This window comes from Pteropus medius, unplaced genomic scaffold (assembly GCF_902729225.1).
Source record: "Pteropus medius unplaced genomic scaffold, Ma_sr-lr_union100, whole genome shotgun sequence".
Lineage (NCBI taxonomy): Eukaryota > Metazoa > Chordata > Mammalia > Chiroptera > Pteropodidae > Pteropus > Pteropus medius.
The window spans coordinates 17,181,794-17,207,547 of record NW_024342471.1 but is presented as its reverse complement, the minus strand read 5'-3'; the positions used below and the strand labels follow the sequence as shown (position 1 = coordinate 17,207,547).

At 44.1% G+C, this 25,754-nt stretch overlaps 1 protein-coding gene across 3 annotated transcripts in view; it reads right to left on the bottom strand.

Annotated features, from left to right (window-relative positions):
- The window catches only part of EYA2 (EYA transcriptional coactivator and phosphatase 2), a 211,943-nt gene that overhangs the window by 100,241 nt on the left and 85,948 nt on the right, over positions 1–25,754 (bottom strand). For all 3 annotated transcript variants that reach the window (XM_039864495.1, XM_039864497.1, XM_039864498.1), the window contains one exon: positions 25,262–25,378. In XM_039864495.1, coding sequence (XP_039720429.1) covers positions 25,262–25,378 — 117 coding nt within the window. The remainder of the gene's footprint in view (positions 1–25,261; positions 25,379–25,754) is intronic.

Below are 25,754 nucleotides of genomic sequence, written 5' to 3'. Positions count from 1 at the left end.
ATGGGAAGGGCTATGCTGATAAACACCACTCAGCTCTGCTCCACACCAACAAGGCCCACAGACACCCTCCAATGCCCTCTCTTCAAAGACACAGATTTAGGTCTGCGGTTAAAAGAATTTTCTGACTCTGGACTTCACTGGGATCCAGAATCTCATAATGTTTAACTATTCTACCTGACCATTGCAAAAATGAGATAATTACTCAAAAGTCACCCAATATTGATTGGGAAGGTGTCAACTTCTGCTGACCCACTCATGTGGGACGATGATGATGAGGACTTATGTGCCAGAAAAGTCTCTGTAGCCTTTATATGTATTAACTCAGTTAACCCTCATAAAAATCCTATGATGTGGGTATTATCATCAGATGAACATTCTGTGGATCACAGAGGTTAAGAAATTTATCCAAGGCCACCCAGCTAGAAAGTGATGGGAAAAAATGCTAAGTCAGGCCAAGTCATAAATGAAAAGAGAAGCAATGCCTTATGAGTGCAGCACTGTAGGACAGGTGCTGGCAGGACATGTGAAAAATGTGGTCCACACTAGGGCAATGGGCAGCTGGGAAGAAGTAAGACTGGCTCCTGGGCCACTTCCTGTCCTCAGCTGTAGCTGGAAGGCACCTGACACTTTCTTCTTGGGACTTCTGACATTCCTAGGCTGAGCATTTGCTTCCCCTTTTAAAACATTCCCTTTCTATGGGTTCCTTGCCTATGTCTCCAGTTGGGCTTAAATACACATCTGCACCATGGTGAACTTTCATTCCCCTGAAATAAGTTTGCCAGTAAAAACAAAAGTGGCCTCAACATGTAGAAGTTCACAGAAAAGCCCTTTTATAGAAAAATATAGCATTCATGCTCTTGAGCACTGAGCTCTGTGAGAGAGAGGAGGGCGAGCATTCTTTCATCACAGCTCTGTGGAGCTGGAAGGAGTCGGGGGGATCAGCCCTCCCTGCCTTCCCTCCCTCTTTTCCTTCCTTAAGCATTTACAGTTGTCTACTGATTGCCTGACCCAATATCCATTTCCTCCCCATTCCTGTTAAGAGAATCCACTTAGAATAGCAATGCACCCAAGTATAAACAGTCATTTCTCTATTCTCCCTTGCAGTCAAGGGTGACCATGTGACACAGATCCAGCCACTAAAACACAACCTGAAAACTTTTGTTTCCTAATCATGGATTCGCTCCTTCTTGATTCTCCCTTCTTCGGCTTGACTGAAATGTGGAGGTGAGGGGTGCAGGTGAAGCAGCTACCTTATGACGATGAGGTAACAAGAGTTAGTATGGAAGCTAGAGGCCAAGGACGGCAGGGCAGACAGAGAGAAGAAAGCTTGGACACAGGGTTTTCTGTTGCTTGTGTGAATGGACTCTAATGATATGTGCCAATGTCATGGATCCTGTGAGACAAGAGACGGTTTTTGCCATTTAGAAGTACAAATATAATTCAACTGCTGCACTCTACAGATGGAGAAACTGAGGGTCAAAGATAGAGACAGGATTAGAACCCAGATTTATGTCTTAAGTCTAGTTTTGTTCTTCCTACTAGTCCAGGGGTCCCACAATGTGACAGAAATCTATAGTGGTGTTACAAAAGATAATTTTAGATAGTACCCTTTTCAATTCTTGTTTGATCTAAGTCATAGGCAGCCTAGCTCAGAGGTTGAGAGCTTGGACTCTGGAGGCAGACTTGTTGGGGTCCATGTTCTGCCTTCACCGCTCATTAGCTGAGTGACCCTGAACATGTCGTCGGCCCTCTCTGTGTCTCAGTTTCCTTCTCTATAAAACAGACATAATAATAATGTCTATGTCATGCAGTTGTCGTGAGCAGGTAATGAGGTAGCACCTGGAACACACTAAGCATTAAATAAATATTAATTATTAGTAAGTCAAGGAGAAAATCTCAATACTCGCTAATCTCTCTTTTTAGCTAAGAGGACAGGCTCCAGGTTTGGAGTCTTGGCTAGAATTTAATAATACTGTTTCATTTTCAGTGAATTTATTTTTACCAATGCTTTCCACTTATGGCAAACATTGCTGGCTTTCTACTTAAAGTAGTGCTATAAATTCGCCTTTTAAAATGAAATTATTTTAAGCCAAAAGAAGTCTGTAAATTAAAAAAAATAGTACAGCTGGTCCTTAAACGTGACATAATCATGAATATGATATTCAAGTGTCTGAAGTTTGGGAAACACTTTCTAGACCAACGGAGAGACATCTGTAGACCTACTCTGCTACCCCCTCTCCCACTAACCTATCCCACACACCCTCCCCCTGAGGCCAGCAGTGCTCAGGTGTTTATTGAATGAAATTCACCTCAGGCTTCCTCGATTGGTCCAGTTCTCTCTGACAGAATCCAGAACCTGACGCTGAACCCGGTGATGGAAAGAGCCAACCCGAACAGGCTGTTGGCAGCGGCTGAACGGCTACGAGTCCTGGCAGGTTAAGGGTTGGGTTTTTACCATCTGTATCAAAAGTGTTGAATGTGACTTGCACAGAGGATTCTGGAAGGACGCTCCAGACACTGGGGACAGGGGCTGCTTCTGGTCGAAGAGTCATGGGTGGCTGTGGGGCAGGGATGTGTATTCACTATTCAAAAACTTTAATATATCATGAAAGGAAAGGGCATGGGGTGGGTGTGGGGCTCTGGTGGGTTACAGCTGCCAACGTTTCCCGATTTCCTGAGGATCAGAGAGTCCTTTAAACACTGGAGAACTGAAAGAGGGTTTGTCTCCATCTCCCAGGGGTAGGGGCGGCAGCTGAGCTCCCTGTCCTGCTCCAGCAGGCCAGGGGGTGTAATGCCTACTGGTTATCTAACTTCTCTGCGGGGTGGTTTATGGCGCTAGCCAGGCCTCAGCTGCTTACCTACAGGAACAAGCAAGTTGTGATTTTTTATTGTTATGACACTGTGAAATGGAAAAAGAAATGACCAAAGCGGTGGTGGCTGCGCATTCTGAGTGTCTCAGATGGCCAGGCCTGGTGCCGAGCCCCTGACTCTGCATTTCCCCCTAGTCTTCAGGTAGCTCCACATGGTCAGTACCGCTACCTCCATTCTACAGGTCAGAAAACCAAGGCTCAGACTGCAGAAGGACCTTGCCCAGCGTCCCCCATTCAGGAAGACACAGAGCTAGCTTCTAACTGGAGCATATCATTCTTCAAAGACTGCACTGTCTCCATTACTGCATGGAACAATATTTACAACCGGGGAGACCCCCTAGTGGACCATGAAATGAATCTAGCAGATGGAACGGCCACTGAAGAAAAGATAAACTTCAGTATTTAAAATGGCTAACACTTGTCTGGTGCACGGTCTATACTAAACATGGCTGAACGTCGCACGTCCTCTAAGTAATTTAATTTTAACAATAACCCCATGAAATATTATGCCATTTCAGAGATGAAGACACTGAAGCCCAGAAAAGTTAAACAATTTCCCACAGCGAACAGCAAAACCAGGATGTGAACCCAAGCCGGCTGGCTCCACAGTCGGTGTCTATTATCATACAAGACACCCTGCCTCAATCGAAGAGAACCGAAAGTACCCGATCTAGCTCAGGTCGGGGGTGTGGGTGTGTGTGTGTGTGTGTGTGTGTGTGTGTGTGTGTGTTATTTTGTTGATACTTTTTTTTTCAATTGTGTGTTTATCCATGTCCAGGTACGAGTGCCTGCACTGTGTTAGAATATAAACTGTATTTCTTCCTGTGGGTCTAGATCAGGGGACAGGCACACATTTTCTATAAAGGGCCAGATAGTTAATATTTTCTGCATTGGCCTTATGGTTTCTGCTGTAACTATGCAAGTCGTGAGAATAGCCACAGGCATTAAGTAAATGATCAGATGGGGCTGTGTGCCAATAAAACTTTATTTGTGGACACTGAAATTTTAATTTCTTATCATTATTATGCATCATAAAATATTCTTCTTCTTTTGATTTTTCTCCCCAACCATCAGAATGTATAAAAACCATTCTCAGCTCCTGGGCTGTGCAAAAACAGGTGATGGGCAGACTGGGCCTATGTGTCCCACACCTGGCCTAGGTCAGCAGTAACTCACTGTTACAGAGCTTTTGCCCACACCTGCTCTCCTGCTTCTAGAAGTCTATGTTTTCTTCTTTAAAAAGGCTCCTCTGGAGACAAATACTGCATGAGTCTACTTCTGTGAGGAATCTAAAGTCGTCAGACTCTTAGAAAGTGGAATGGTGGTTGCCGGGGGCTGCAAGGAGGAGGGGGCCCTGGGGAGTTGTAGTTCAATGGGTATAGTTTCAATTCTGAAAGATGCAAAAGTTCTAGAGATGTGCTGCGTGGAATTGTGCAAACAGCTGAAACTACTGTACTGTACACTTAAAAATGGTGACGATGGCAAGTCTTATATGCTTTTTATCACCACACGCACACACACACACACACACACACACACTCATACCCCTCAGGGTTACTTCTGGCCTCTGTGTATTTGCTCCAAATATGTGGGCAGAAACAGCAGTTGATCTGTCCCACTGTATTAGACACCCTACTGCATAGCAGGGTATAGAGAGGCCCGTCCCTGACCTTTGACCTTCCTGCCTAGGGCTACAGGAAGCTAAGAGTCTCCCAGCCTGGGTCAGGACAGGGCTGTGAATGGGCGCCTCCCTGCTCCGTCCCCCACCTTCCCCCATCCTGCCCTATATCCCTGCCTTACATCTCGATCCATGCCCCTCCTGTCTCCTAACCTACTGAAGTCACCTCCTTGCTGGTCTCCCTGCGCTCAGCCCTTTTCAGCTGACGGGTACTCTTCACATGGCAGATTCTGCTAGAATGTATAGTGGGTTGAATGGTGTCCTCTCTCCAAATCTATGTCCACCCAGAACCTCAGAATATGACCTTATTTGAAAATGGGGTCTTTGCAGATGTAATCGAGGTAAGGCTTGAGGTAAGATCCTTCTGGATTAGGGTGAGTGCTAAATCCAATGGAAGTGTCCCTATAAGAGACTGAAAAGGACACAGAGACACAGAGAGGGGAAGATGATGTGAGGATGGAGGCAGAGATCGACGGATGCATCTACAAGCCAAGGAACACCTGGAGCCCCCAAAAGCTGGAGGCGGCAAGGAAGAACTCTCCTCTAGAGACTTCAAAGGGAGCGTGGACCTGCAGACATCTTGATTTCCAAACTTCTCACCTCCAGAACTGAGAAGAATAATTTTTTGTTGTTTTGAGCCACCTGGTTTGTGGTAATTCATTACAGCATCTTCCCCGAAGTAACACAGAACCTGAGTCCAAGCCTGTCCCTCCTCCCACCCTCTCACCTTACCTGAGGCGAAGCTACAGCCCTCACTGTGGTCCACTCGACCTGACTCCATCACTAGCCCTTGGCCTCACTTCTTCCCGCTCCCTCTCATCACCTCCACTCCAGCTAAGCTGGTTTCTTCCCTGCTCCTCCGACCAACAAGTGCACTGGCCGCCTTTGCAGGTGCTGTTCCTTCTGCCTGGAACGCCCTTCCCCGCACCTCCCTGTAGGGCTTCCTTCCTCTCCTTTGGTCTTTGCTGAAAATCACCTTCTCAGAGAGGCTTTTCCTGACCCCCTGCTTCTACTTACAATAGAATCTGCTCTGTACCAGCTTCCCAATCTCCTCCCCTGCTCTACTTTTCTGCATGAATCCATCGCTGTCCAAAACACTATTTTACTTAATAATAAAAAAAGAATCTTATTGTTTGTCTCCCCCTGTTACAATGCAGGCTCTGCAAGGGTGGAGTTTTTATCCGTTATGTCACTGCTATGACCCCAAATCTGGTGCATTGTGATTACTATGAATAAATATTTGTTCACTGATGAGAGAGTGAGTGTGGTGAGCAGAACTCTGGAACCTGTGAATATGTGAGGTTACATGGCAAAAAGGCATTAAGGTTGCAGGTGGAATGAAGGTTGCTGATCAGCTAACCTCAAAATAGGGAGAGCATCCTGGATCATCCAGATGTGCGACGTGCTACCACAGGGTCCTAAAAGCGGACGAGGGCGGCAGGAGAGTCAGGGACAGATGCAAGCACGGAAGATCAGACTGATGTGATACGAGCAGGACTTGACCTGCTATTGCTGGCTTTGAAGATGGAGAAAGGGGCCATGAGCCAAGGAATATGGGCGGCCTCTGGAAGCTGGAAAAGGCCAGGAAATGGATTCTCCCCTAGAGCCTCCAGAGGGAATGAGGCCCTGTTGATACCTTGACTTTAGCCCAGTGAGACCCATGCCGACTTTTGACCTCTGGAACTGTGAGATAACAAATTTGTACTGTTTTTAAGCCCTAGATTTTACGTTAATTTGTTACAGAAAACTTAATAATACTTGTGAATAGTAATTATAATAATATTCACGAACACGGGGTGTTTCCTCTGTGCCACGCGCTGTTCTCAGTGCCCTACAGATACTGACTCATTTAGTCCTTACGGCAATTTTACAACAGCACGACCGGTAAGATGGTGACTACTAGATCTGAATATCATAAATGTGGAAGCTCGGAGGCTCGGAAAAGCGAAGTTGCTTGCCTGTTCACACAGCTTTTAAATGGTAGAGCTGGGGTTTGACCTTGGGCAGCCTGGGTTCAGAGGTTAGGTTCTGAACCTCCCACACTTGGTTATGAGGATTACATGAGGTCGTGTGTGCAAAGTTGTAGAATCTACCAGAAGGGGACAATTAAAGACAAAGATTTCTGATTCAGGCTGTCTGGAGGAGAATCCTGGTCAGCGTGGAGTCTGAGCCAAAAAAAAAGAAAAGAAAAAAAGTCGCTCCTATGTGCATTTACCAAAATATCCTTCCATATTTTAAACCAAGAGGAAAAAGTTATTAAACACCCTACGATCAAAGAGCGTGACGATTTATAAAGGCTGACTTTGCCTCATCCGTTCACGCACCCTCGCTGACCCCCCGGGGCAGGGTCCCAGTGGCCGTACGTCCCGGAACCAGCGACGTTTGGAAATGGCTGCTCCCTCGCACTGCAACGCAAGGTGGTAAAACAAGCAAACACCAACAGTCTGTCTTTAATTGCTTTGTTTATCCGGGTTTTTTCTTTTTGCATTGACTATTTTAAATTTTGCGTTAAAACATTGATCTTGATTACTGAGTTTCCTGCACCCCCTTAAATTTTGTGCACTGGAGAATGCCTCGCTTGTCTCACTTTAGTCCCAGCCCTAATCCTGGTTACGTCACTTCTCAGCTCTGTGACTTCCTTCCTGAGAGCCTCAGTTTTCTCCTCTGTCAAATGGCAATGAACTTGCTTAAGTGAGGACCGAGGGAGTGAATGCAGGCAAAGTGCTCAGCTTGGCCCCTGGCCCCAGAAGCCCTCATCTGGTGTTATTTATTTTTATGATTATTCAGCACTTGTCACTAAATTAGCCATTGATTCATGGTGGCCATGATGAGGTTGGTGGTCACTCAATATTCGTCAAACAAATGGTGGCTATTGACGTATTATGAGAGTCACTGCCTCAGGGTTCCGAGCTGCCATCAGAGAGAAGAGAGCAGAAGAGTAGGCCGCAGAGACGTCTATTATGAAATTATTTTCCCTTTAGGAAGGGGGGTGGTGCAGCGGGGTGGGGTGGGTAGAGGACAGAAGGGGCCGGTTTTAAAACAATAAAGTCAATTTGGTATGGTCTGCTTTGGTGTTTTGAGATCTTTGAAAGAGATATTGTGTGCTATGGGCGGGGGGTGGACGGGAAGGGGTTATATTTACACTGTAAAGGGTGAGCCCTGACCTTTGCTGGCGGCGGCCTCTCCTTGGTGAACTTGCCGGGGTCTGGACCGCCTTTGCCGCCACAGTCTTAGACTGAGACTAATGTAAGCCAGCTGAGTGGCAGGGGCCTTGACTGACCTCTCTCGCTTGGGTGGTTTCAATTTTTGCAAAGCCCAGCTATCTCGGGGACAGAACACAGCTCTCAGCCCTGAGCCTCTTGCTGCTTAGGCAGGGACCCTGGGTGGGTGATGCTGTGGGTTGTGTGTCCCCCCAAAAGGTACGTTCGACTCTTAACCCCCGACACCTGTGAATGTGACCTTATTTAGAGATAGAGATTTTGCAGATATAATCAAGTTAAGATGAGGTTATACTGGATTAGAGTGGGACCTAATCCAATGACCAGTGTCCCAATAAGAGGGAAATTTGAGCACAGACACACAGGGAGAATGTCACAAAAAGACTAAGGCAGAGATCGGAAGGCCAAGGGTTGCCAGAAGCCATCAGGAGCTAGGAGAGAGGCATGGAACAGATTTCAGCCTCCAGAAAGAACCAGCCTTGCCAACGAATACCTCGATTTCAAACTTCCAGCTCCAGAACTGAGAGACAATAAATTTATATTCTTTTAAGCCATCCAGTTTGTGGTACCTTGTTATGGGAGTCCCAGGAAACAAATACAGGTGATCTTGTTGACCTGCTGGCATCTATCAGTTTTCTTTCTGACTTTGGCGGGCACAGGGCCATGGGCACTAGGACAGCCTGGCCTCTGAACTGCAAAATTCAGGCATGCCTCCCTGTCCTGCCACGGGGAAGGTGAGTCGCCCAAGGCAGAGCATGTCCCCTCTCTTAGCCTCCACTTCTGCATCTGTGCAAGGAAGATGGCGAACTAGACTCGGGTCTCCAGACTTTACTCATCTCCATACCCTTTTATGCTTTTACCGAATCTTCAAACAATCTGTGCTATTACTTTACTTAATAGTTCCCTTAAACTAATTTAGATTGACTCGGTTTTGTAAAACATAGCTTTTTCCTAAGATATAATATCCATAAAATGACTCTTTGTTTTTACTTAAATAAATTTGTCTAAAGATAAGACTTTTATCACTACTGCAAAGAGAAAATCAATACCACTTGCCATCAATAATAAAAACATAAAAATAAAAAATACGTAGAAAACAACTGTTCATAATTCTAGCTTAATATTGTTGCCTGCCAAAGGCCCTAAACCTGAGTTTTTGTCTCGTTTTGTTAGAAATAAATATTTTCAGGGATTAGGAGGTGTTAAAGACATACTAGCACTAAATAGAGACTTCCCTTCTTGCTTTCTTATTGTCTTAGAAAGCCTGGAGAGAACAGAAGGTGTGACATCCTCACTTTGCAGACTAATGACAGCTAGAGCCACTTTCACGTACCATGTAAAATAATCTCTGTACCAATAAATCAGTCAGGAGAGGTTATATTGTGTGGTGGTTTCAAACATCCTCAGTATTTCAGTGGCTTAAATGCAATCAAAGATGATTTCTCCTTCATGTTATATGTTCACTGAGGGTCAGCAGGGAGTTCTGTGAATTGGAGTCACTTGGGGCACCCATTAAAGAAGCCCCCACAATTTAAACACTGGAAAAGCGCTCATGGAGGGTCTCATGTTGGCTGTTGAATACCCTCGCCTGGAAGTGACATGGTTACTTCCATCCTCAACTCAGTAGCTAGAATTAGTCAGTTGCCTCTCCCTGACACCCCTGCCCAGCCACGAGAAGGGCAAAAATGCAGACCTGCCATTCTGGGTCATTTTGGATCAAAGCAGGGAATAGCACTAATGGCAGCCACAGTGACTCACTGAGAACTAGGGTTGGGTCAACCCAAATCAACCCATATCAGGAGTTGGCATATTATGCCCTGTGAGCTGGCCACTTGTTTGTGTAAATGAAGTTTTACTGGAACAGAGCCATGCCGTTTGTGTATGCATTGCCTATGGCAGCGTTCGCAATACAACAGCGAAGTTGAGTAGTTGTGACAGAGACGATATGGCCTGCAAAGCCTGAGATATTTCCTATTTATTCCTTTCAGGAAAAAGTTTGCTGACCCATGATATAGATGGTCCCCCTCATCCCCTCTAGAAGTACAGTTCTACAATCTTGGGTTATCGCTAGTAGGTTTTAACATCTGCTTTTTCTTGGCCTCTATTCCTTTGCCCTTGAATGACTAATACTCCATGGACTTGAATCTCAACTAAGGTCATAGACAACTTCTCAAAAAAGTATCACAGAATTCCTCAAACACAATGGCTTATGTTTATCAAGCACACGCTATATGCCTGGCCCTATTCTATGTAGTTCATAAACATCAACTCCTTTCATCTTTACAAGAATCCTAGGAGTAGAGACGACTGCTGCCCTTTTAGTTGAAGGAGCTGAGGCACAGACAGGGTGAGTAATTTGACCAAGATCACACAGCTTTTCAGGGGAAAGCTAAACCTAGCCCTTGGCAGTCAGGCTCCAGAGGCCACACACTCACTGACTCCTGCTTTGTCTCTGCTTCTTGAGACTGAAGTCAGCAGCGCTCCCTGAAAATGCTATTAATCGTGACTAAAACACCTACAGTGTTTATTAAACTCGGAACCTAAACAAAGGATGAGAAAACTTCTCCAAAGAAAGTTCAGGTGTGAATCTTCCACCTCTGTTCAATTTCTCTACAGCAATTCTACATATTAAGAATGTTTTACAGAGATTCAATAAACAAGACTTAAAAATGGCTCTTCTTACCTGGAAAAGCCATCTCCATTCATTAGCTCACTGATAGACAGAAGGGACTAAATATTGGCCATCTACTGCTTTGTTCTAGCCACCATGTAGCACTATTTTGTCTTGCCCCAGTAGTGGGCATGTGACCCAGTAGTGGGCATGTGACCCAAAGAACCAATCACAGATCGTCTCTGGGATTTCTGAAACTGGATCTGGGAGAGAGAAGGCTCTTTTCCTCTGGGTTTTGGTCACCTGCAGAAGAGCCTGGGGTTAGCGAGCATGATGATGGAGAACAGGAATAACCAGAGAAGCACACTGATTTGCCCAAAGTCACACAACAGATAGTGGTAGACCAGGACCCATGCCATCCCCAGAATCATAATCTGAGTATGACTTCTGCAAGATTCCGCACATTCGCCGTGGCTAGGGTGTGTCCTGTGCACCCACAGCCACCCTGGCTTATGCCATTGCTTGGCATAATTTTTAGTGATGTTCCTCTTTTATACTAAAAATATGTCCAGGTTTGGGCTATAAGTTATATGGTCACTCCAACCACAGCACTATTAAATACAGAGAAATGTCTTTTTTTCTTTGTTTGAGTGTAATCAACGAGATGAGAAAATACACATAATATTAAAAACCCCTCAAAATCTAAATCTATGAATTCGACATAATTTTAATTTGTTCGAGACTATACATTTGCTAAATTAAAAACTTAAAAGAAACTGGAAGGACAAAAGATAAAACAAAGTAGCTTAAATGAGTGCTGGTAATACAGGTTACTAATACAAATTTCTTTTTTGTGTGTTTTTATGGCATTTTCCAATGATTCCACAAGAAACATATAATAATTTTATAGTCAAACATAAAGAAATTATTATTTAAAAAAGATTTAGCCCTTTGTCACCAAGCCATCATCAGAAAGGACCTTAGAAGTCAACTTGTCCAAAGCTCCAACACACTGTAGGTCACGACCCATTAGTGGGATGCAAAATCAATTTGTGTGTCCTGACCGGCAATGTTTTAAATGAAATAGAAGAGAACCGTGTTTTGTTTGTTTTTCTTTGGTGAAATAGAAGAGAAAATACCAGAGTACAAAACATATAGTAAAAGCCAGTGTTGTTTTTGTAGAACCTTTGTAACTAGTCATGCGCATAAATACCTGCACACCAGGTACGTAGCAGGCCGTGATGTAGAATGTCTTTCTTAGTGTGGAGTGTGATCAAATGAGGTTGAAAGCCACTGATTTCTAGTCCAACTCTCTCATTTTACAGATGGGAAAGCTGAGTTCCAGAGAAAGCGTATTACCCCTGATATTGTCCCATGGTGGGCAAACACCAGAAGATGTGCCTACAGCCCCTTTTGAGAACCTGCCTCAGCCTTCCAGGCCAGGGCAATATGCCAGCCATTCCAACGTGCAGTATCAAATGTCAACATGATTAATGACCCCAGGGCAGGTCACAAGGCATGAGAGAAGTCAAAGCCTCAGTAACAGCAAATCCTAAGACTCCAGGCCTCCAAGGTCATGAATTCCACCCCTGCGCCAAGGTGGAGTCCCCCTGTGCATCATTTTAGCCACATCCCTACTTTGGACCTGGGTGTCTGTAATGAGGCCAGTCAGAGAATTCTAGAGAATTTAAGTCAGGCAGCTGACTGGGGCTCAAATACAGGGCAGCTGGGATGGCCTCAGGCTATGGTTTCGGGGTTGCACAATCCTTTTGAGCAGCTAGTTCTTGGAGACTGCAATTTAGGGCTGGAGTGGCAGAGATAGAGGCTTGCCGCAGAAGTTGGCAGGGGGCCCTGGTTGAGACAAACACATACAGAGATGGGGGTCCCAGTACAAAGTAGCAGGACAGCAAATGGCCCAACAACCAAAGTTCCAGTGCGGCAACCAATATTCCCAGTTGCAATCCATACTTCGAGGCAGAAAAGGTACAAAAGATCGTGAGCCCCAGAGGAGTTAAAAACAGATGTTGAAAACAGTCCAATTACCCATCCAAAGGGGAAAAGCTAAATACCATGGTATAACCATAAGAGAATATCAGCCAGCGCTAATGAAGGGCCCTAACTGTCCCAAGCACTGTCCTAAGCCCCTGGCATCCAGCTCCACAACAGCTCATGAGGTCAGCGACTCATATCGATCCTGTTTCACAGATGAGAAAATCAAGTCTCAGAGCCGTGATTTGCCCAAAGGCACACAGCCAGTAAGTGGTGGTGCTGGGATTTGAATCCCGGGTTTGGCTTTCTCTCTGGAGTGCTAGGAGCCAGAAGATAGAATGAGGAGGGTTTATTTGAACTGACTTTGAAAGATCTCCAAGATATGTTATTTAGTGAGAAATATAAAAGGCCATTTTTGAAACATGATACACAGCAAGATATTAGTTGTTAAAAAATATAATTTTCCAGTTGTGGGAGGAAAAATACACACACAACTGTATGCAGAAGTAACAGAAAGATACACAGTAATATTACTTATGTGACTTACAAGAAATATATGAAAAATTAAAAAGCGATATAAAAGGCAGGGGGATTTGTGTCTAGAGGATTATGCCTGGGGCACGTAGACGCTACTGAATGTGAAATAATGTGGAAACGTTGCACCAATCAGAGAAATTCCCAGAAAATTCTCTTTAGGAGCAGAAAAAAAATGAGATTTGCTCTCAGGGTGCAAATTCTGTATCCCTCAACCTGGCAGTGGCTTCTGAGTGAAGATGGATTTGCAGTGGTGGTCTGTCTGTCGCTGTGTCTCTCTCTCCTAATAAATGGCTCCCTGCCTAAGGCTGTGTTCCCTCCCTCCCCTGCTGCCCAGCCCTTAATTATCCCTTTCAATTCCTGAGCAGAAGGTAGCTGCCCCAGGCTGGGAGCAGACAGCGCTCCACTTTTATCTCTAAAGAATTACTGGGTAGGACTTACATCTCAAATAGGACCCTCCGTTTTTACATCCATAGTTTTTTCTCTTTGTTTCTTGGGTCATTGTTGTTTTCTTTTTCTCACTCTCCCTCTCCCAGATCCTATTATCAGAGAGATTTATTGTGGGATATTTTCAATAAATGTTGCATACACAGACCTAGGTGTGGGCTCAGTTCTTATTCCATTGACATGTTAGAATTAAAAATGAAATCAACACCAGAGCAACAAGAGCGAAGTCCCTCTCTGGGTCTTTGTTCCTTCGGGAGTGAAAGGATAAGTTGGGATAATTCTAGAATGTTCTGAATGGAGTCCTTGGGACATAATGGGTGTTGTTACAGGCAAGTTGGGTGAATATTGGCTCCATTGTGCCCAATCTAAAGGACTGAAGGGAAGGGAGGACCAAGGATAGGGTGACCCCGTCTCTAGGAGAGACCTTGTTTCCGTTCTCCTTGCATCTTCCATGACTTTCCATGGTTCACTTGCCCCACAGCTGCTGACCAATTTTTCTAAGATGCAAACTGGATCACCTTTCCTGTTTTAAACCTCCCAATGGCTGCCTGGTGTTCTCAAGACAAAATACAAATGCCTCTACAAGGTCACAAGGCTCTTGGAGGTCTGCCTCACCCAACTTCTGACCTCATCCTCCATCCCTCTCCACTTTGTGCACCAGCCACCGGGCCTCCTGTCTGCCAGGAACACTCATGACCCATGGCTGCTTTTCTTAATTTGATGTATCAGCTCTACTGTCACAGCTCAGAGACCCTGCCCTGCCCACCCCTCAGATTAGACCCTCCTTCTTCAGTTTCTCTTTGCTACATCTCCCAGGTTATTTTCCTCAGAGCACTCATCACAGCTGATGTCTTCTTGACATTTGCTCATTTCCTTGCTCACTGCCTGTTACGGACTAACTTGTGCCCCCTGCCCCCATTCATATGTTGAAGTCCCAATCCCCAAAGTGATTGTATTTGGAGATCTCTGTCTCTGTCTCTGTCTCTCTGTCTCTCTGTCTCTGTCTCTGTTCTCTCTCTCCTCTCTTCTCTTCCTCTCTCTCTCACACACACACACACACACACACACACACACACACACACACACGTCATGGAGGACATCGTGAGAAGGTGGCCATCTTTAAGCCAGGAAGAGGGCTCTTACCAGAAGCAGAATCTGCTAGAAACTCAAAATCTGCTAGGGACTCCCCAAGCTCCAGAACTGTGAGCAAATAAATTCCTGTTGTTCAAGCCACCCAGTCTATGGTATTTTGTTACGGTGGCCCGAGCAGACTAATCTACTTTGTCCTCTCATTGGGGTATACATTCCATAAAGGCAGGGCTTGACTGTCAGCTCAGGACTGTATGGCCCATATCTAGCATGCTACCCGGAACAGAGCTGGTGCTCATGAATGTTCACCAAGTGAAGGACAGATGGTCTTTCCTACTCACACAGCCATCTCTCCTATGCCTGTACCTGCTGCTGTATAAACCAATATTTTTCAAGGGCATTGTAATACCCCTAGGAGTGCTGAGAAATTTGTGGAAACACTTTTATTGGGGACACTCATGGCATTTAGTGGGCAGGTGACAGAGGTTCCAGACATTCTGCAATGCAGGTCCAGCAAAATGAAAAATTTTCCCAGGTCCCACTTGGCTTTTGAATGTCTGACCAGACATTCACACAGGTGAAGACCTGGCTTTACTGACCTGATTCTACAACATAGGTGTCAGCAAATTAGTGTCTGTGGGGCAAATCCATTCCACCACGAGAAAACAGCCTTATCCATTCATTTTATATCATCTACAGTTGCTTTCAAGCTACCAGGGCAGAGTTACAGATATTTGGGAGAGAGACATATGGACCCCAACGTCTAAAATATTTACTATCTGGCTCTTTTACAGAAAAAGTTTGCTAACCCCTGTCTTAGCACAGTCCATTTTATACATAAACACAAAGGATTTTTTTTTCAGGATTTTAACATACATTAAGCTTTGTAGGAATGCTACTCTATGTGTTCAACTGCAGACGTACTGTACGATAATATATTCATTCTTAATTAAATATTTCACAATATTTAACAATAAACAATTAATACTTAACATTAATATTCAATTATACTATGCAGAAAACAAGAAAAAGAGATGGGATGGATGAAAATCCTAAGAAGTGTTATATAAACAGTGAGCAAGTAGCTTGTGGGATAGGCCCAGAATTCTGAAGAAGTGGTAAGAACTGAGAATAAGAAAGTTAGTAATGTTGTCTGATATATTAAAGGTACAATGAATGGAATATATATAAAAAAAAAGTGAAAGAAACACAGGTGTGGCTTACAGATAGAAAGAAATGGAAGGAGTGAGTAAGCCTTAAATAGGAAGTAGAATCAGTTCATGCTACTTCTACACTGACAGTTATGCCAGTCTCAAACTGGCCACCCACTGGTGAGAATTGTTATGATGTCACTCTGGTCCTAAGTGCCCTCTGCCCTAGAAATATGGATCAGAGTCGTGGCTGCTCATCAGGGTCACTGTGATGTGGCCCTTTCACCTCCTTGCACCCAGTCTTTAATGTGTTAGCCCCCATCTCTTTCCCCTTTTCAGCTTGTTTTAAATCGATTTAATAAACCATGAGATGCAAGTACCTTAATTTGTTCTGTAAGCCTTAACCCCATGACCCCTAGGATAACATGTCTCTGGAGGCTGTCACTGCAACAGGGTGATTTCCTGATGACATCACCACCCACGTTAAGAGAAGGATGGCTGCCTTTTGTTTTGTTTGGAATATACCAAGAGCTGTCTCCCACTATGGGAAGTCTTGTTGCCAGCGGCCACGCTGCTAGTGATGTCTGTGTTGCCTGCACAGTACAGCTTGTCAGCCATGTTCTTGTGAGTCTTCACATGAGTGTGTCGATTTTTTTATGTCGTCTAGTGTGGTCATGACTGGGCAGTTATATGTTCAAAAATAAAGTTTATAAATTACTTTATTTTACAGTAAGTCCATTCTGTTTGACTTTTAAAAATATGTGTAAGTAGACTAAATTATATATGAATTAAATTTCAAGATAGTAAAGGGACCTTCTGGAGATGACCACCTTGCTGTGTCCTCATATGTGCATGAGGAGAGGAGATCTCTCTCTTCCCCTTCTTATAAGGACACCAATCCCGTTAAGAGGGTCCCATCCTTACGACCTAATCTAACCCTACTTACCTCCCCCAAATCCCATCTCCAATATATCATCTTGGGGGTAGGACTTTAAAATATGAATTTTATGGGACATAAACATTCAGTCCATAATACCTACTATCACCCTCTCCCCACCCCAACAGTAACCAGGTTATGAGTTGGCTTTTAATCATTCCTTAAGAGTTGTGCTGCCCAATATGGTAGCTGCTAGCCGCATTTACATTTAAGTTATAATTAATTAAAATTAAACAAAATTAAGCATTCAGTTCCTCAATTGCACTAGGTGCATTTTACTGCTAGACAGCCACACATGGCTGGCAGCTACCATATTAGACAGTATGGACATAGACTATTCCATCACCACAGAAAGGTGATGTCTTAGTGAACTTCTGTTTACCAAACTGCCTCCACAGTGACCCTCAGTGTCTCCAGTTATTTCCACTGGTCATCTCCAGTGGCTTCTGGGATGGGGGTATCCAAATCAAACTTGTTATATAGCCAGAGGAAAAGGCCATCCATTTAACCTTTATATGTTCTAAATCTAGAAGACTTCAGCTCAAGCAGGAGGCAGCAAGCCTTCCAACACACATGAAAATGACAAGAAGGTGACCACCAGGGTAGACGTGTTGCATAGTGCAGGAGTGCTGATATGTCCTGGAAAAACTCAACCACGTCACCATGTGCAGAAGAGTTGCTGATTCACACCAGGAAACTTGACCTCAGTCCAGGAACCCGCAGGATGCCAAGCCTGGCTCCTGTCTTGCCGGACACAGTGAGACCAGACAGACATTGCCTGCTCAAAACCAGCTGGGCTGGGACAGCCCAGAAGGAGCAGGGAATTAGCCCAATTTCACCAGGAGACCGCTGGGTTCCAGCTCAGCTCTAACTATGCCCGCCACTCAAGTCCCATTCAAGTCTGTCGGAACACACCCTGCTGATAAAATTAGCCAGAGGTGGGGACCAAAAGGAGGCGTTCTCTCTAGCTTCCCAAGTCACCACTTGGCGTAATTTTCTCCTTCCATTCCTGGTCTCATGATCTGTGATTCAGTTAAGAACCAGATGGCAAGACAGAGGCATAAAACCAGCCCCATACATGTTTGTCTGCTTTACAAGGTATTTTAAAGAGAGTGTTTAAATCAGTAGCCAATATTGAAAAAAGTATGAGATTTACATTAAAAAATAGCTTTGAGGATTACCTTGAAAAATGAAAAAATCTGGCCTCTCTGAGGCCCCATTCTAGTGTGGCAGGAACGAGCTGAAGCTGAGTAACACCTGCCCCCAACTCAGCCAGAGCAGGTTCAATGCATAGAAGTGTAGAATCATTTAAAAAAGAGTAAAAACTTGTTTCTTACTTGAGGTGTAAATATTTCCTTCCAGTTTGCCATTTGCTTTTTGTTTTGTTTGTTTTTATTGTTCTGACTTTACTTCTGTTGTTCTTTGCCATGCAAAAATAGATCTGTAGTTAAACTTGTCAATCTTTTAATTGATGGCTTCTGGATTTCTGGGCCATGGTTGGAACAGCCTTTTCCACTCCAAGGTTATAAAAATTTTGCTCATTCTCTTTCTAGTACCTTCATTGTTTTAGTTTTGACATTTAAACTGTTGATCCATTTGGATTTTTTTTCCCCTGATATATAGTAATAGGAGTGGATTTTCCCCCCCAGATGGCTAACCATTTATTCCAATTCCGTTCATTGAATATTCCATCTTTTCCCACTGACTTAAGATGCCATCTGCCCCATGTGCTGAATTATGGAAACAAGGGTAAAATGCACACAGATTGAGGGGACTGCAAAGTAAGTTCTTCAAAGACAGAGCACGTGGACACATGGAAGTCAGAGGAAGCACAGGGGGCACCATGGACAGAACTGTATTGCTGAAAGGCTGGTTGCCTTTACCTGTGGTATGTATTTTGCATTTAGCTGCTGTTACTCCATGTGCTGGATAAAAACACAAATGAACCAGTGCAGCAGTACCTCCACTTCCGGCTGAGACTGAGTCACAGGGACTGCATTTACTCTCCTACAGGAAACAGTTCGAAAACCAGATTTCTAAGACACTGAGCATCAGACAATGAAAAACAGTGATGCTTGAGGGAGGGGAAATGAATGGTGAGCTGTATGACAGCCCTAGCGTGGAGAGTTTCTAGAGAGGGTCGCAGGCAGTGCCCAGTGGTGTCTCTGAGTTGAGGAGATGGAGGGGCGTCGAAGGAGGACACAGTGGTGAGGATTAGCCAAGCAGAGCACCAGGCCAAAGGGAGCTGCACTGAGAGAATGCTCTGCAGATTTGTAGACATTTCCCTTGAGTGTCCACCTGCGTACTGATTAGCACACACCTGTGAGGAAATTACCCAAGGCTGGCAGAGAACCACCGCAAATATTAGAAGGAACGATCCTCGGAACTCATGGTAGAGTTGGGGATAGTTCCTATTCCCACGAGCCAGAGTGGAAAACCTCATAATTCATGAGGCATTGGGTAGAACACTCAGAAAGTCTTGCCTCAGTAGTGGGAAAAATTCGTTGGGTCAGGAGAGCCCTAGACCAAATGTTGCTCAGCTCTCTCTAATGAAGCTTAAAGCAAGACTTGTAAGACCGCCAACTATTTCCATGCAACTTAACTGCATCTCAGAACAATGCTCAAAAATATTCACAGGAATATAAAAATATCCAGCACCCAACAAGGTAAAATTTGCAATGTCTGGCATCTGGTAAAAACTTATCAGGCATGCAAAGAAGCAGGAAATTTGATCTAGAACGGAGAGAAAAAGCAAGAAAAACTAACCCAGAAATGACAGAGTTAGCAGATAAGCACATTAAAACACTTAATATAACTGTATTCTGTCTGTTCAAAGGAAGATTGCACATATTAAGTACAGAGATGGAAGATATATTTTTTGAAAGACCCAAATCAAATTTCTAGAGGTGAAAACTATGTGAGATGAAAAATGCCCAGGGTATAATTAACAGCAGATCGGGTACTGCAGAAAAAGAGATTAGTGAACTTGAAGGCATGGGGGTGGGATGGGGAACTATTTGAAGATATAATGGCTGAAAATTTTCCAAATTTGATGAAAACTATAAAGTCACAGATCTAAGAAGTTCAATGAACCCAAAGTACTAGAATCATGAAGAAGACTACACCAAGGCACATGAAAATTAAATTGCTTAAGACCAGTGATAAGGAGAAAATCCTAAAAGCAAATGAACCAGTGTACCTTTGAAGTTGTACCAACATCATTTCTTTATTTATGACTCATGGGAGTTAATTCTTGTCACAGAAATACGGACTATAATAGATTGTGTTCATGTTTGCTTCTATTTGCAAAAGGAAATTCTGGATGGGTTCACAGAACCTAGTTCGAGTGGTTAATCGCTGTGTGTTTGGCGACTGAGGGAATGAATACAGGATGAGAGTCGGGGTGAGATTTCTGTAGTGGTTTAAACTAGATGAATGTATAACCTTATTAAAAATTAATATAAAGGAAGAGTGACTTTAAATGTATCTTTTTTTCTTATTACAAAAGGAAATGTATCAACAGGAAGGCAGATAAGGGGTGATGGCTAATGAGCATGGGGTTTCTTTTTGGGGTGATGAAAATGTTGTGGAATTAGGTAGAGGTGATGCTTGTACAACTCTCTGTAAATATAATAAAACCAGTGAATTTTATAGTTTAAAAGGATGGGTTTTATAGTATGTGAATTATATGTCATCAGAAAATAAACTAAAATACAGAAAAAAAGGAATACATACGTACATGTTCATCACTGAAAAAAATTCGAGAATCAAAGGATTTTAACACAGGAAGGAGTCTAAAGATCATCACATCCAGGGTTTCCCAGTGAGCATGGAACATTCGTTCGGGGAGCGGGTCCCTGTTCAAATCTACCTGGGAACACTGACTACTGAATTCCATTCATGGAGAGTCACAAGGTGTATCAGTCTGCAAAGGCTCTGAAAAGTCCTGCGGCAAAGACACCTATTTAACTATATGCCACACTCCATCTACCAAATGTATTTGATTCATCTGACCATGACCTTCTCTGACATCTTTAATTTTTCAGTGAGCATCTGTGAGCGCTAGAGCTGTGAAACACAGATGATGTGAGTTCAGTGACTTGTCCAAAGTCACATGGATTTCAAGTGCCAGCGACGGTGGTAGATTTCGTGAATCTGACACAAACTTGCCTTGATCTCTCTTGGGTAGAGATCACTGGCTTACAAATCCTTTCACTGGACTCTTAATTTTCCTATGCCTCCTTGAGGCACAGATCTCCATGCTGCTCCTGAATGGCTTGTGTTGGGTTTTGAGCTTCAGCATTAATGTTCCCTGGCCTTTGGTAAATACAAAGACATTTCCATTTAAGAGGGCTCCCACTGTTTTTAAGTCCTCCTAAAATGGGGAGTTTACGCTGATGTGATGGCTCGACACTTTCAAATTCACATTCCTCTTTTCTTTGATCGCCGCTAGTTAAAACTGAGAGTTCAGGAAAGAGATGTGAATTTGGGAAGAACACAGACCATCAAACCTGAAATTAGGATAACAATAATAATAATAATATCTGCAGAGCACTTAGTTTGTACCAGGTGCTAGTCTTAACATCTCACATATAATAACTCATTTAATTGTCACAGGTACTATTAGTGTCCCCATTTTACATGGGAAAAACTGAGGTACTAAGAAGTAACTTGGTCAGTGTCGCATGCTGGTACATGGTAGAACTGGGAAGTTAGTCTGATTTCGGAGTAACTGCTTTTAACTACCATGTTACGAAAGGAATAATGGGAATAATAAAAAGAACACCCAACCTTTATGGCCTCATCTATGTGCCCAGGACTCATTCCACTTAGACTTCCTGACAGCCCCAATGCGGTCACCTCTCTTGCTATGATGCCAGTTCCACAAGCGAGGAAACTGAGGCACAGAGAACGCGAGCTTCTCACCCGATTTGTGCCATGGTGTGTGGGACACAGCCAGGACTGACCGTGCCCCAGCTCCAGAGCTCTTAAACTCCAGCAAGTTCTTACAGCACACTCTCAAGAGGGTTTTTTTCCCTTCTCTTTTTAATCTTTGTGGTCATTTCTGTAAATAGCAGTGTTTGAGCAGGAGAAGCCAAAAAGAAACAACAACAACAAAAAAATCAAACCCATAAGAAATACATTTCAGCTATAAAAACCCCTGGGTGAACTTGAAAAAAAGAAAACAAACAATTATGCAAAAGCTGAACTAGTGCTGTGAACTTTTCTCTTTTACGTTTATTGTACGTTTGGTTGAGAGGCAGTGTTATCTAAACAGATACAGATCTCAAACCAGGGCCTTGATGGGCGAGGCTCTGCGGAAGTTTCTGGAAGTTTCTGAGATCTGGCATAAGACCTGGGGAGGCGTCTGGCTTATCCAGCGCTTGCTCTGTGACCATATACAAGCCACTCTGCTGCAGTGCCTTGGTTTATTCACCCGTAAAATGATGGGGTGGTCCCTACTCAGGTTCTTTTGCTTCTAAAAAATTATAATTTAATTCTTAGAAAGGAAAAGACCCATTTCAGCTTCTAAACGTGGACCAACTTCATTCCAAGTCAGTGCTTTCAGGCCTAAAATTCAATCCATCTCGGTCCCCTCTTCATTCCCTTCTTTGTCTGAAACTAAGCTCAACCACCGCCTTCCATTCTGAAATACACACAAGAGTTTATTTCTCCTCTGGAGCAACTTGCAAAAAAAAAAAGTTAATAGGAAGCACATGGTCACGGTGTGTGAGTGTTCTGTGTGTTTGTGTTTGAAAAAAGTAAGGGCTATGTCAGGCTTGCAAAATGCCTGGCTGTCTCAAGAGCAGTTTATGGCCATTAGCATTAGACTGAAAGTACTTAATTGGGACAAAGTCCAGCTGCTGCTGAAGCCCTTCTGGCATCTTGGCCATGGGAAGACAAGAAAATAACCTGGATTATTCTCCTGACGGGGCAGGGGGAGGCAGAGCAAGAGATGTTTTCCCACCTGTGAGGGGCTGGCAGGAATTGTGGTGGTAGGGGCTGGGGTCTAGACCAGGGCTCACCCATGGAGAATCATCTTCTAGAAGGGTCTACGAGAATTGGAGGGCATGATGGTGTGGCAGTTTTGTCTCTGGGCACTGGAGTGTAACTGCTTGGCTTCAAATGCCACTGCCACAGCCATTTTGTGTCATTTACCACTTTGTGTCTCAGCGTCTCCACCTATAAGATGAGGATCATGATAAAACCTATGTCATAGGGCTATGGCAGGATTAAGGGGCACGGCGTATACGCAGATCTTAGGAGACCAGGAGTCCAGGAAATAGCACTAGGAGGATTGGCGCAGGCTCTGGAATTCTAGAAATCCACGTCTGAATCCCAGCTCTGAACACTTATTGGCTCTGTGACCTTGGGCAAGTCACTTCCCCTTTCTGAGCCTCATTTCATCATGTGTACAGCAGAGCAGATGGTGCCCACCTCCCGCAGTTACTGTAAGGACCAGAGAAGAAATAACGTTCTATATATCCTGGCCCAGGGAGGCCTCCTGCTTCACTTTCCAATTTCATCTCCCTTACTCACTACATCCAGACTCACGAGTCTCATTTGGAGTCCTCAACACTTTGAGTCTTTTCCTACCTCAGGGCCTTTGCTCTTGCTGTTCCTTCTGCCTGGGCTGTCCTGTCTCCAGCTGCTCATCTGGTTGGCTCCTTCTCATCACTCAGGTCTCCCTAACACCTGGGTCACGTGAAGTACCACTCCCCTTGCCACTGCCCATCAAACTGCTCTGTTCTTGTCTTTCACAAGCTTTATCAAAATCCGTAACCATCTGTTTATTTGTTAATTGATTACTGTACAACGCTCTCCAAAAGGGAACTGTCTTTGCTGACTGCTAAAGTGCCAGGCATAGAGCTGGTGCTCAATAATACAGAATGAATGAATGAATGGATGGGGAGTCACTCCTACCTAACCTAACCCACTTATTACAGAGCAGGGCAGGGACGGGGTATAAGAGTGGGGGCGGGTAGGCCGTATTTGCTGTTCAACCTTTATAGCCTTAGAGGCTCTAAGGCAGTAAGTTCCATTTCTACTGATAGAGCTGAAAAAACTGGCTTAAGACTGACCCAAATGCATGTTCAAGTTTCAATGTTTTCAGCTATTATTGGGATTGGTGCCATAATCCACTGCCCACTTGAAGATGGGTCCTAGCAGCTTATAACTTCAATGGGACTCAGAAGGGGTGGCAGAAGTGACAGAAGTTATAGCAGAGGAAGAGGAGGTAGGACAGTGCCATAAATAAAAGCATGAGCTTCAGGTGAGGCTGGGGGTTGGGATACTACCAGACCCCCAGGAGACCAGACTCAGTTCATTTCCCATTGCATTTGCAGATCACTCATTCCTTCTATGCCTCAGTTTCCCCTCCAATAAAATGGGAATAATACTAGCACTAACACTCTGGAGTGTCATAAAGATTGTATAAGATGATCGAGCAACATCAGGTGGCACGAGGTGAGTGGTTGGTCAATGTTAGCTGATGGGGTCACCAACGAACTCTGATGTTAACCTTTACGTGGAAGCTACTCCAAGTGCTGGAGGAACGCCAACCATCCTCTTACATACACCCCTAAGATCATTTGCCATCCCCTCACAATGTTTTTTCCTAAAAGGCTGCCCTTGACACCCACTTTTATTGTTTCTTTAATTAAATGAGATGAAGTGACAAGTCTTGAAAATAGTTTTTTTTTAAAGAAAAGTACAATCACTCATTAGCTCACCACCTTGTTATTACCTATTTAGTTTTATATATTACTTTTCAAATCCTTGGTGGTCACTTTTATCAGCTTTCATGAAGGAAAAAATACCAAGATGAGGATCCCCAAAATCACTGCCACTGGCATTCTACTCCATGCATCAGCCCCAACATGCTCCCAATGGGGCATGTGAAAAGAGAAGGGACCCTTGGGTGGTAAAAGAGTGGAGGTGGGCACAGGAGAATCCAGCAAGCCAGCTTCTTAGAGTATGTGGGGTGGGAATTACACACTGGAATTTTTTCCTTTCTAAGGTCACTCTCTGGGGATGCAGAGCCTCAAACCTCCTGCTTGAAATAACAGCTCCTTGAATTGCCTGTCCAATATTCGCACCACCCAGCATTTCTCAGAGTCTCCAAGTGACTTCCTGTCCCGACACACTTAAAATCAAAGCCAGTAGCCCCCCCCCCAGGCCTTATGTGATTCAGCGCTGCTCCCTAAGACTCTCTCTTCTCCCTGACTCTGTTCCAGCCTTGCTGGCCTTTGTTCTGTGCCTCAAACACGTTAGGAAATTCCCTCCATATAGTTTTTGCACCTACTGTTCCCTCTGCCTGGAATGCTCTTCCCCAAGGTCTACACACGGCTAGCGTCTCTGTCCAATGTCACCCTTTGGGTCTCTGTCCAATGTTATCTCTTCAAAGGGCCTTTCCTGATGACTCTATCTAAAGTTACACATCTCACACCTCTTAATCCCTCCCCCACAACTTCTAATCACTCCCTATCCAAACAATGTTTATTTGCTTCATTGCACTCAAATCCTCCCAAATTAGCCAGTTTATTTGTTGCCTTGCTTATCATCAGTCTCTATGAGGGCAGATCTCATATCTATTCTACTCACTGCCGTAACTCCACTACTTGAGATAGATTCTGGCACATAGTAGGTGCTCAATAAATTTTCTGAATAAATGAATGAATGACTGGACACCCAACTTGGCCAATGCTTTAGGGAGGGGCCATAGCACCACACTGACCGTGCATCTGGTAGGTGTACGGGCTCTGTCCAGTGGGCGGGGTGCTGAAGCTGGAGCCATAGCTGAGGAATCCACTCTGGCCAGGGGAATGGTTCAAGCTGTCTTCTGTCTTGATGCCTTGGAAGGAGGAAAAAGAAGCACCAGGGACACATGATTAGGATGCTTCCTTATCATCTGCAGAAGAGCTACTGAGTCAAGACAGCGTGCAGTTTTTATTAGCTTCCAAACCAGGAGTTGCAAGCTGGTGGCTCGTGAGCTGAAGTTAGCCCACAGTCATGTTTTGCTAGACCTGCATATTTTTAAGGAAAATCTGAAATTAATTTTCTTTGTTTAAAAATCAGGAGATGTCATCAATAAATCGGACTTATGGTTTCTTTTGAGCAATAGAATGGTCTAGCAACAACACACCACACCTGTGTTCCTATGTGACAATAAGCTGACCCTATAGGTTTTCCAGTTTGTTTTCCAGGTTACAATGAATCTCATACTGTCT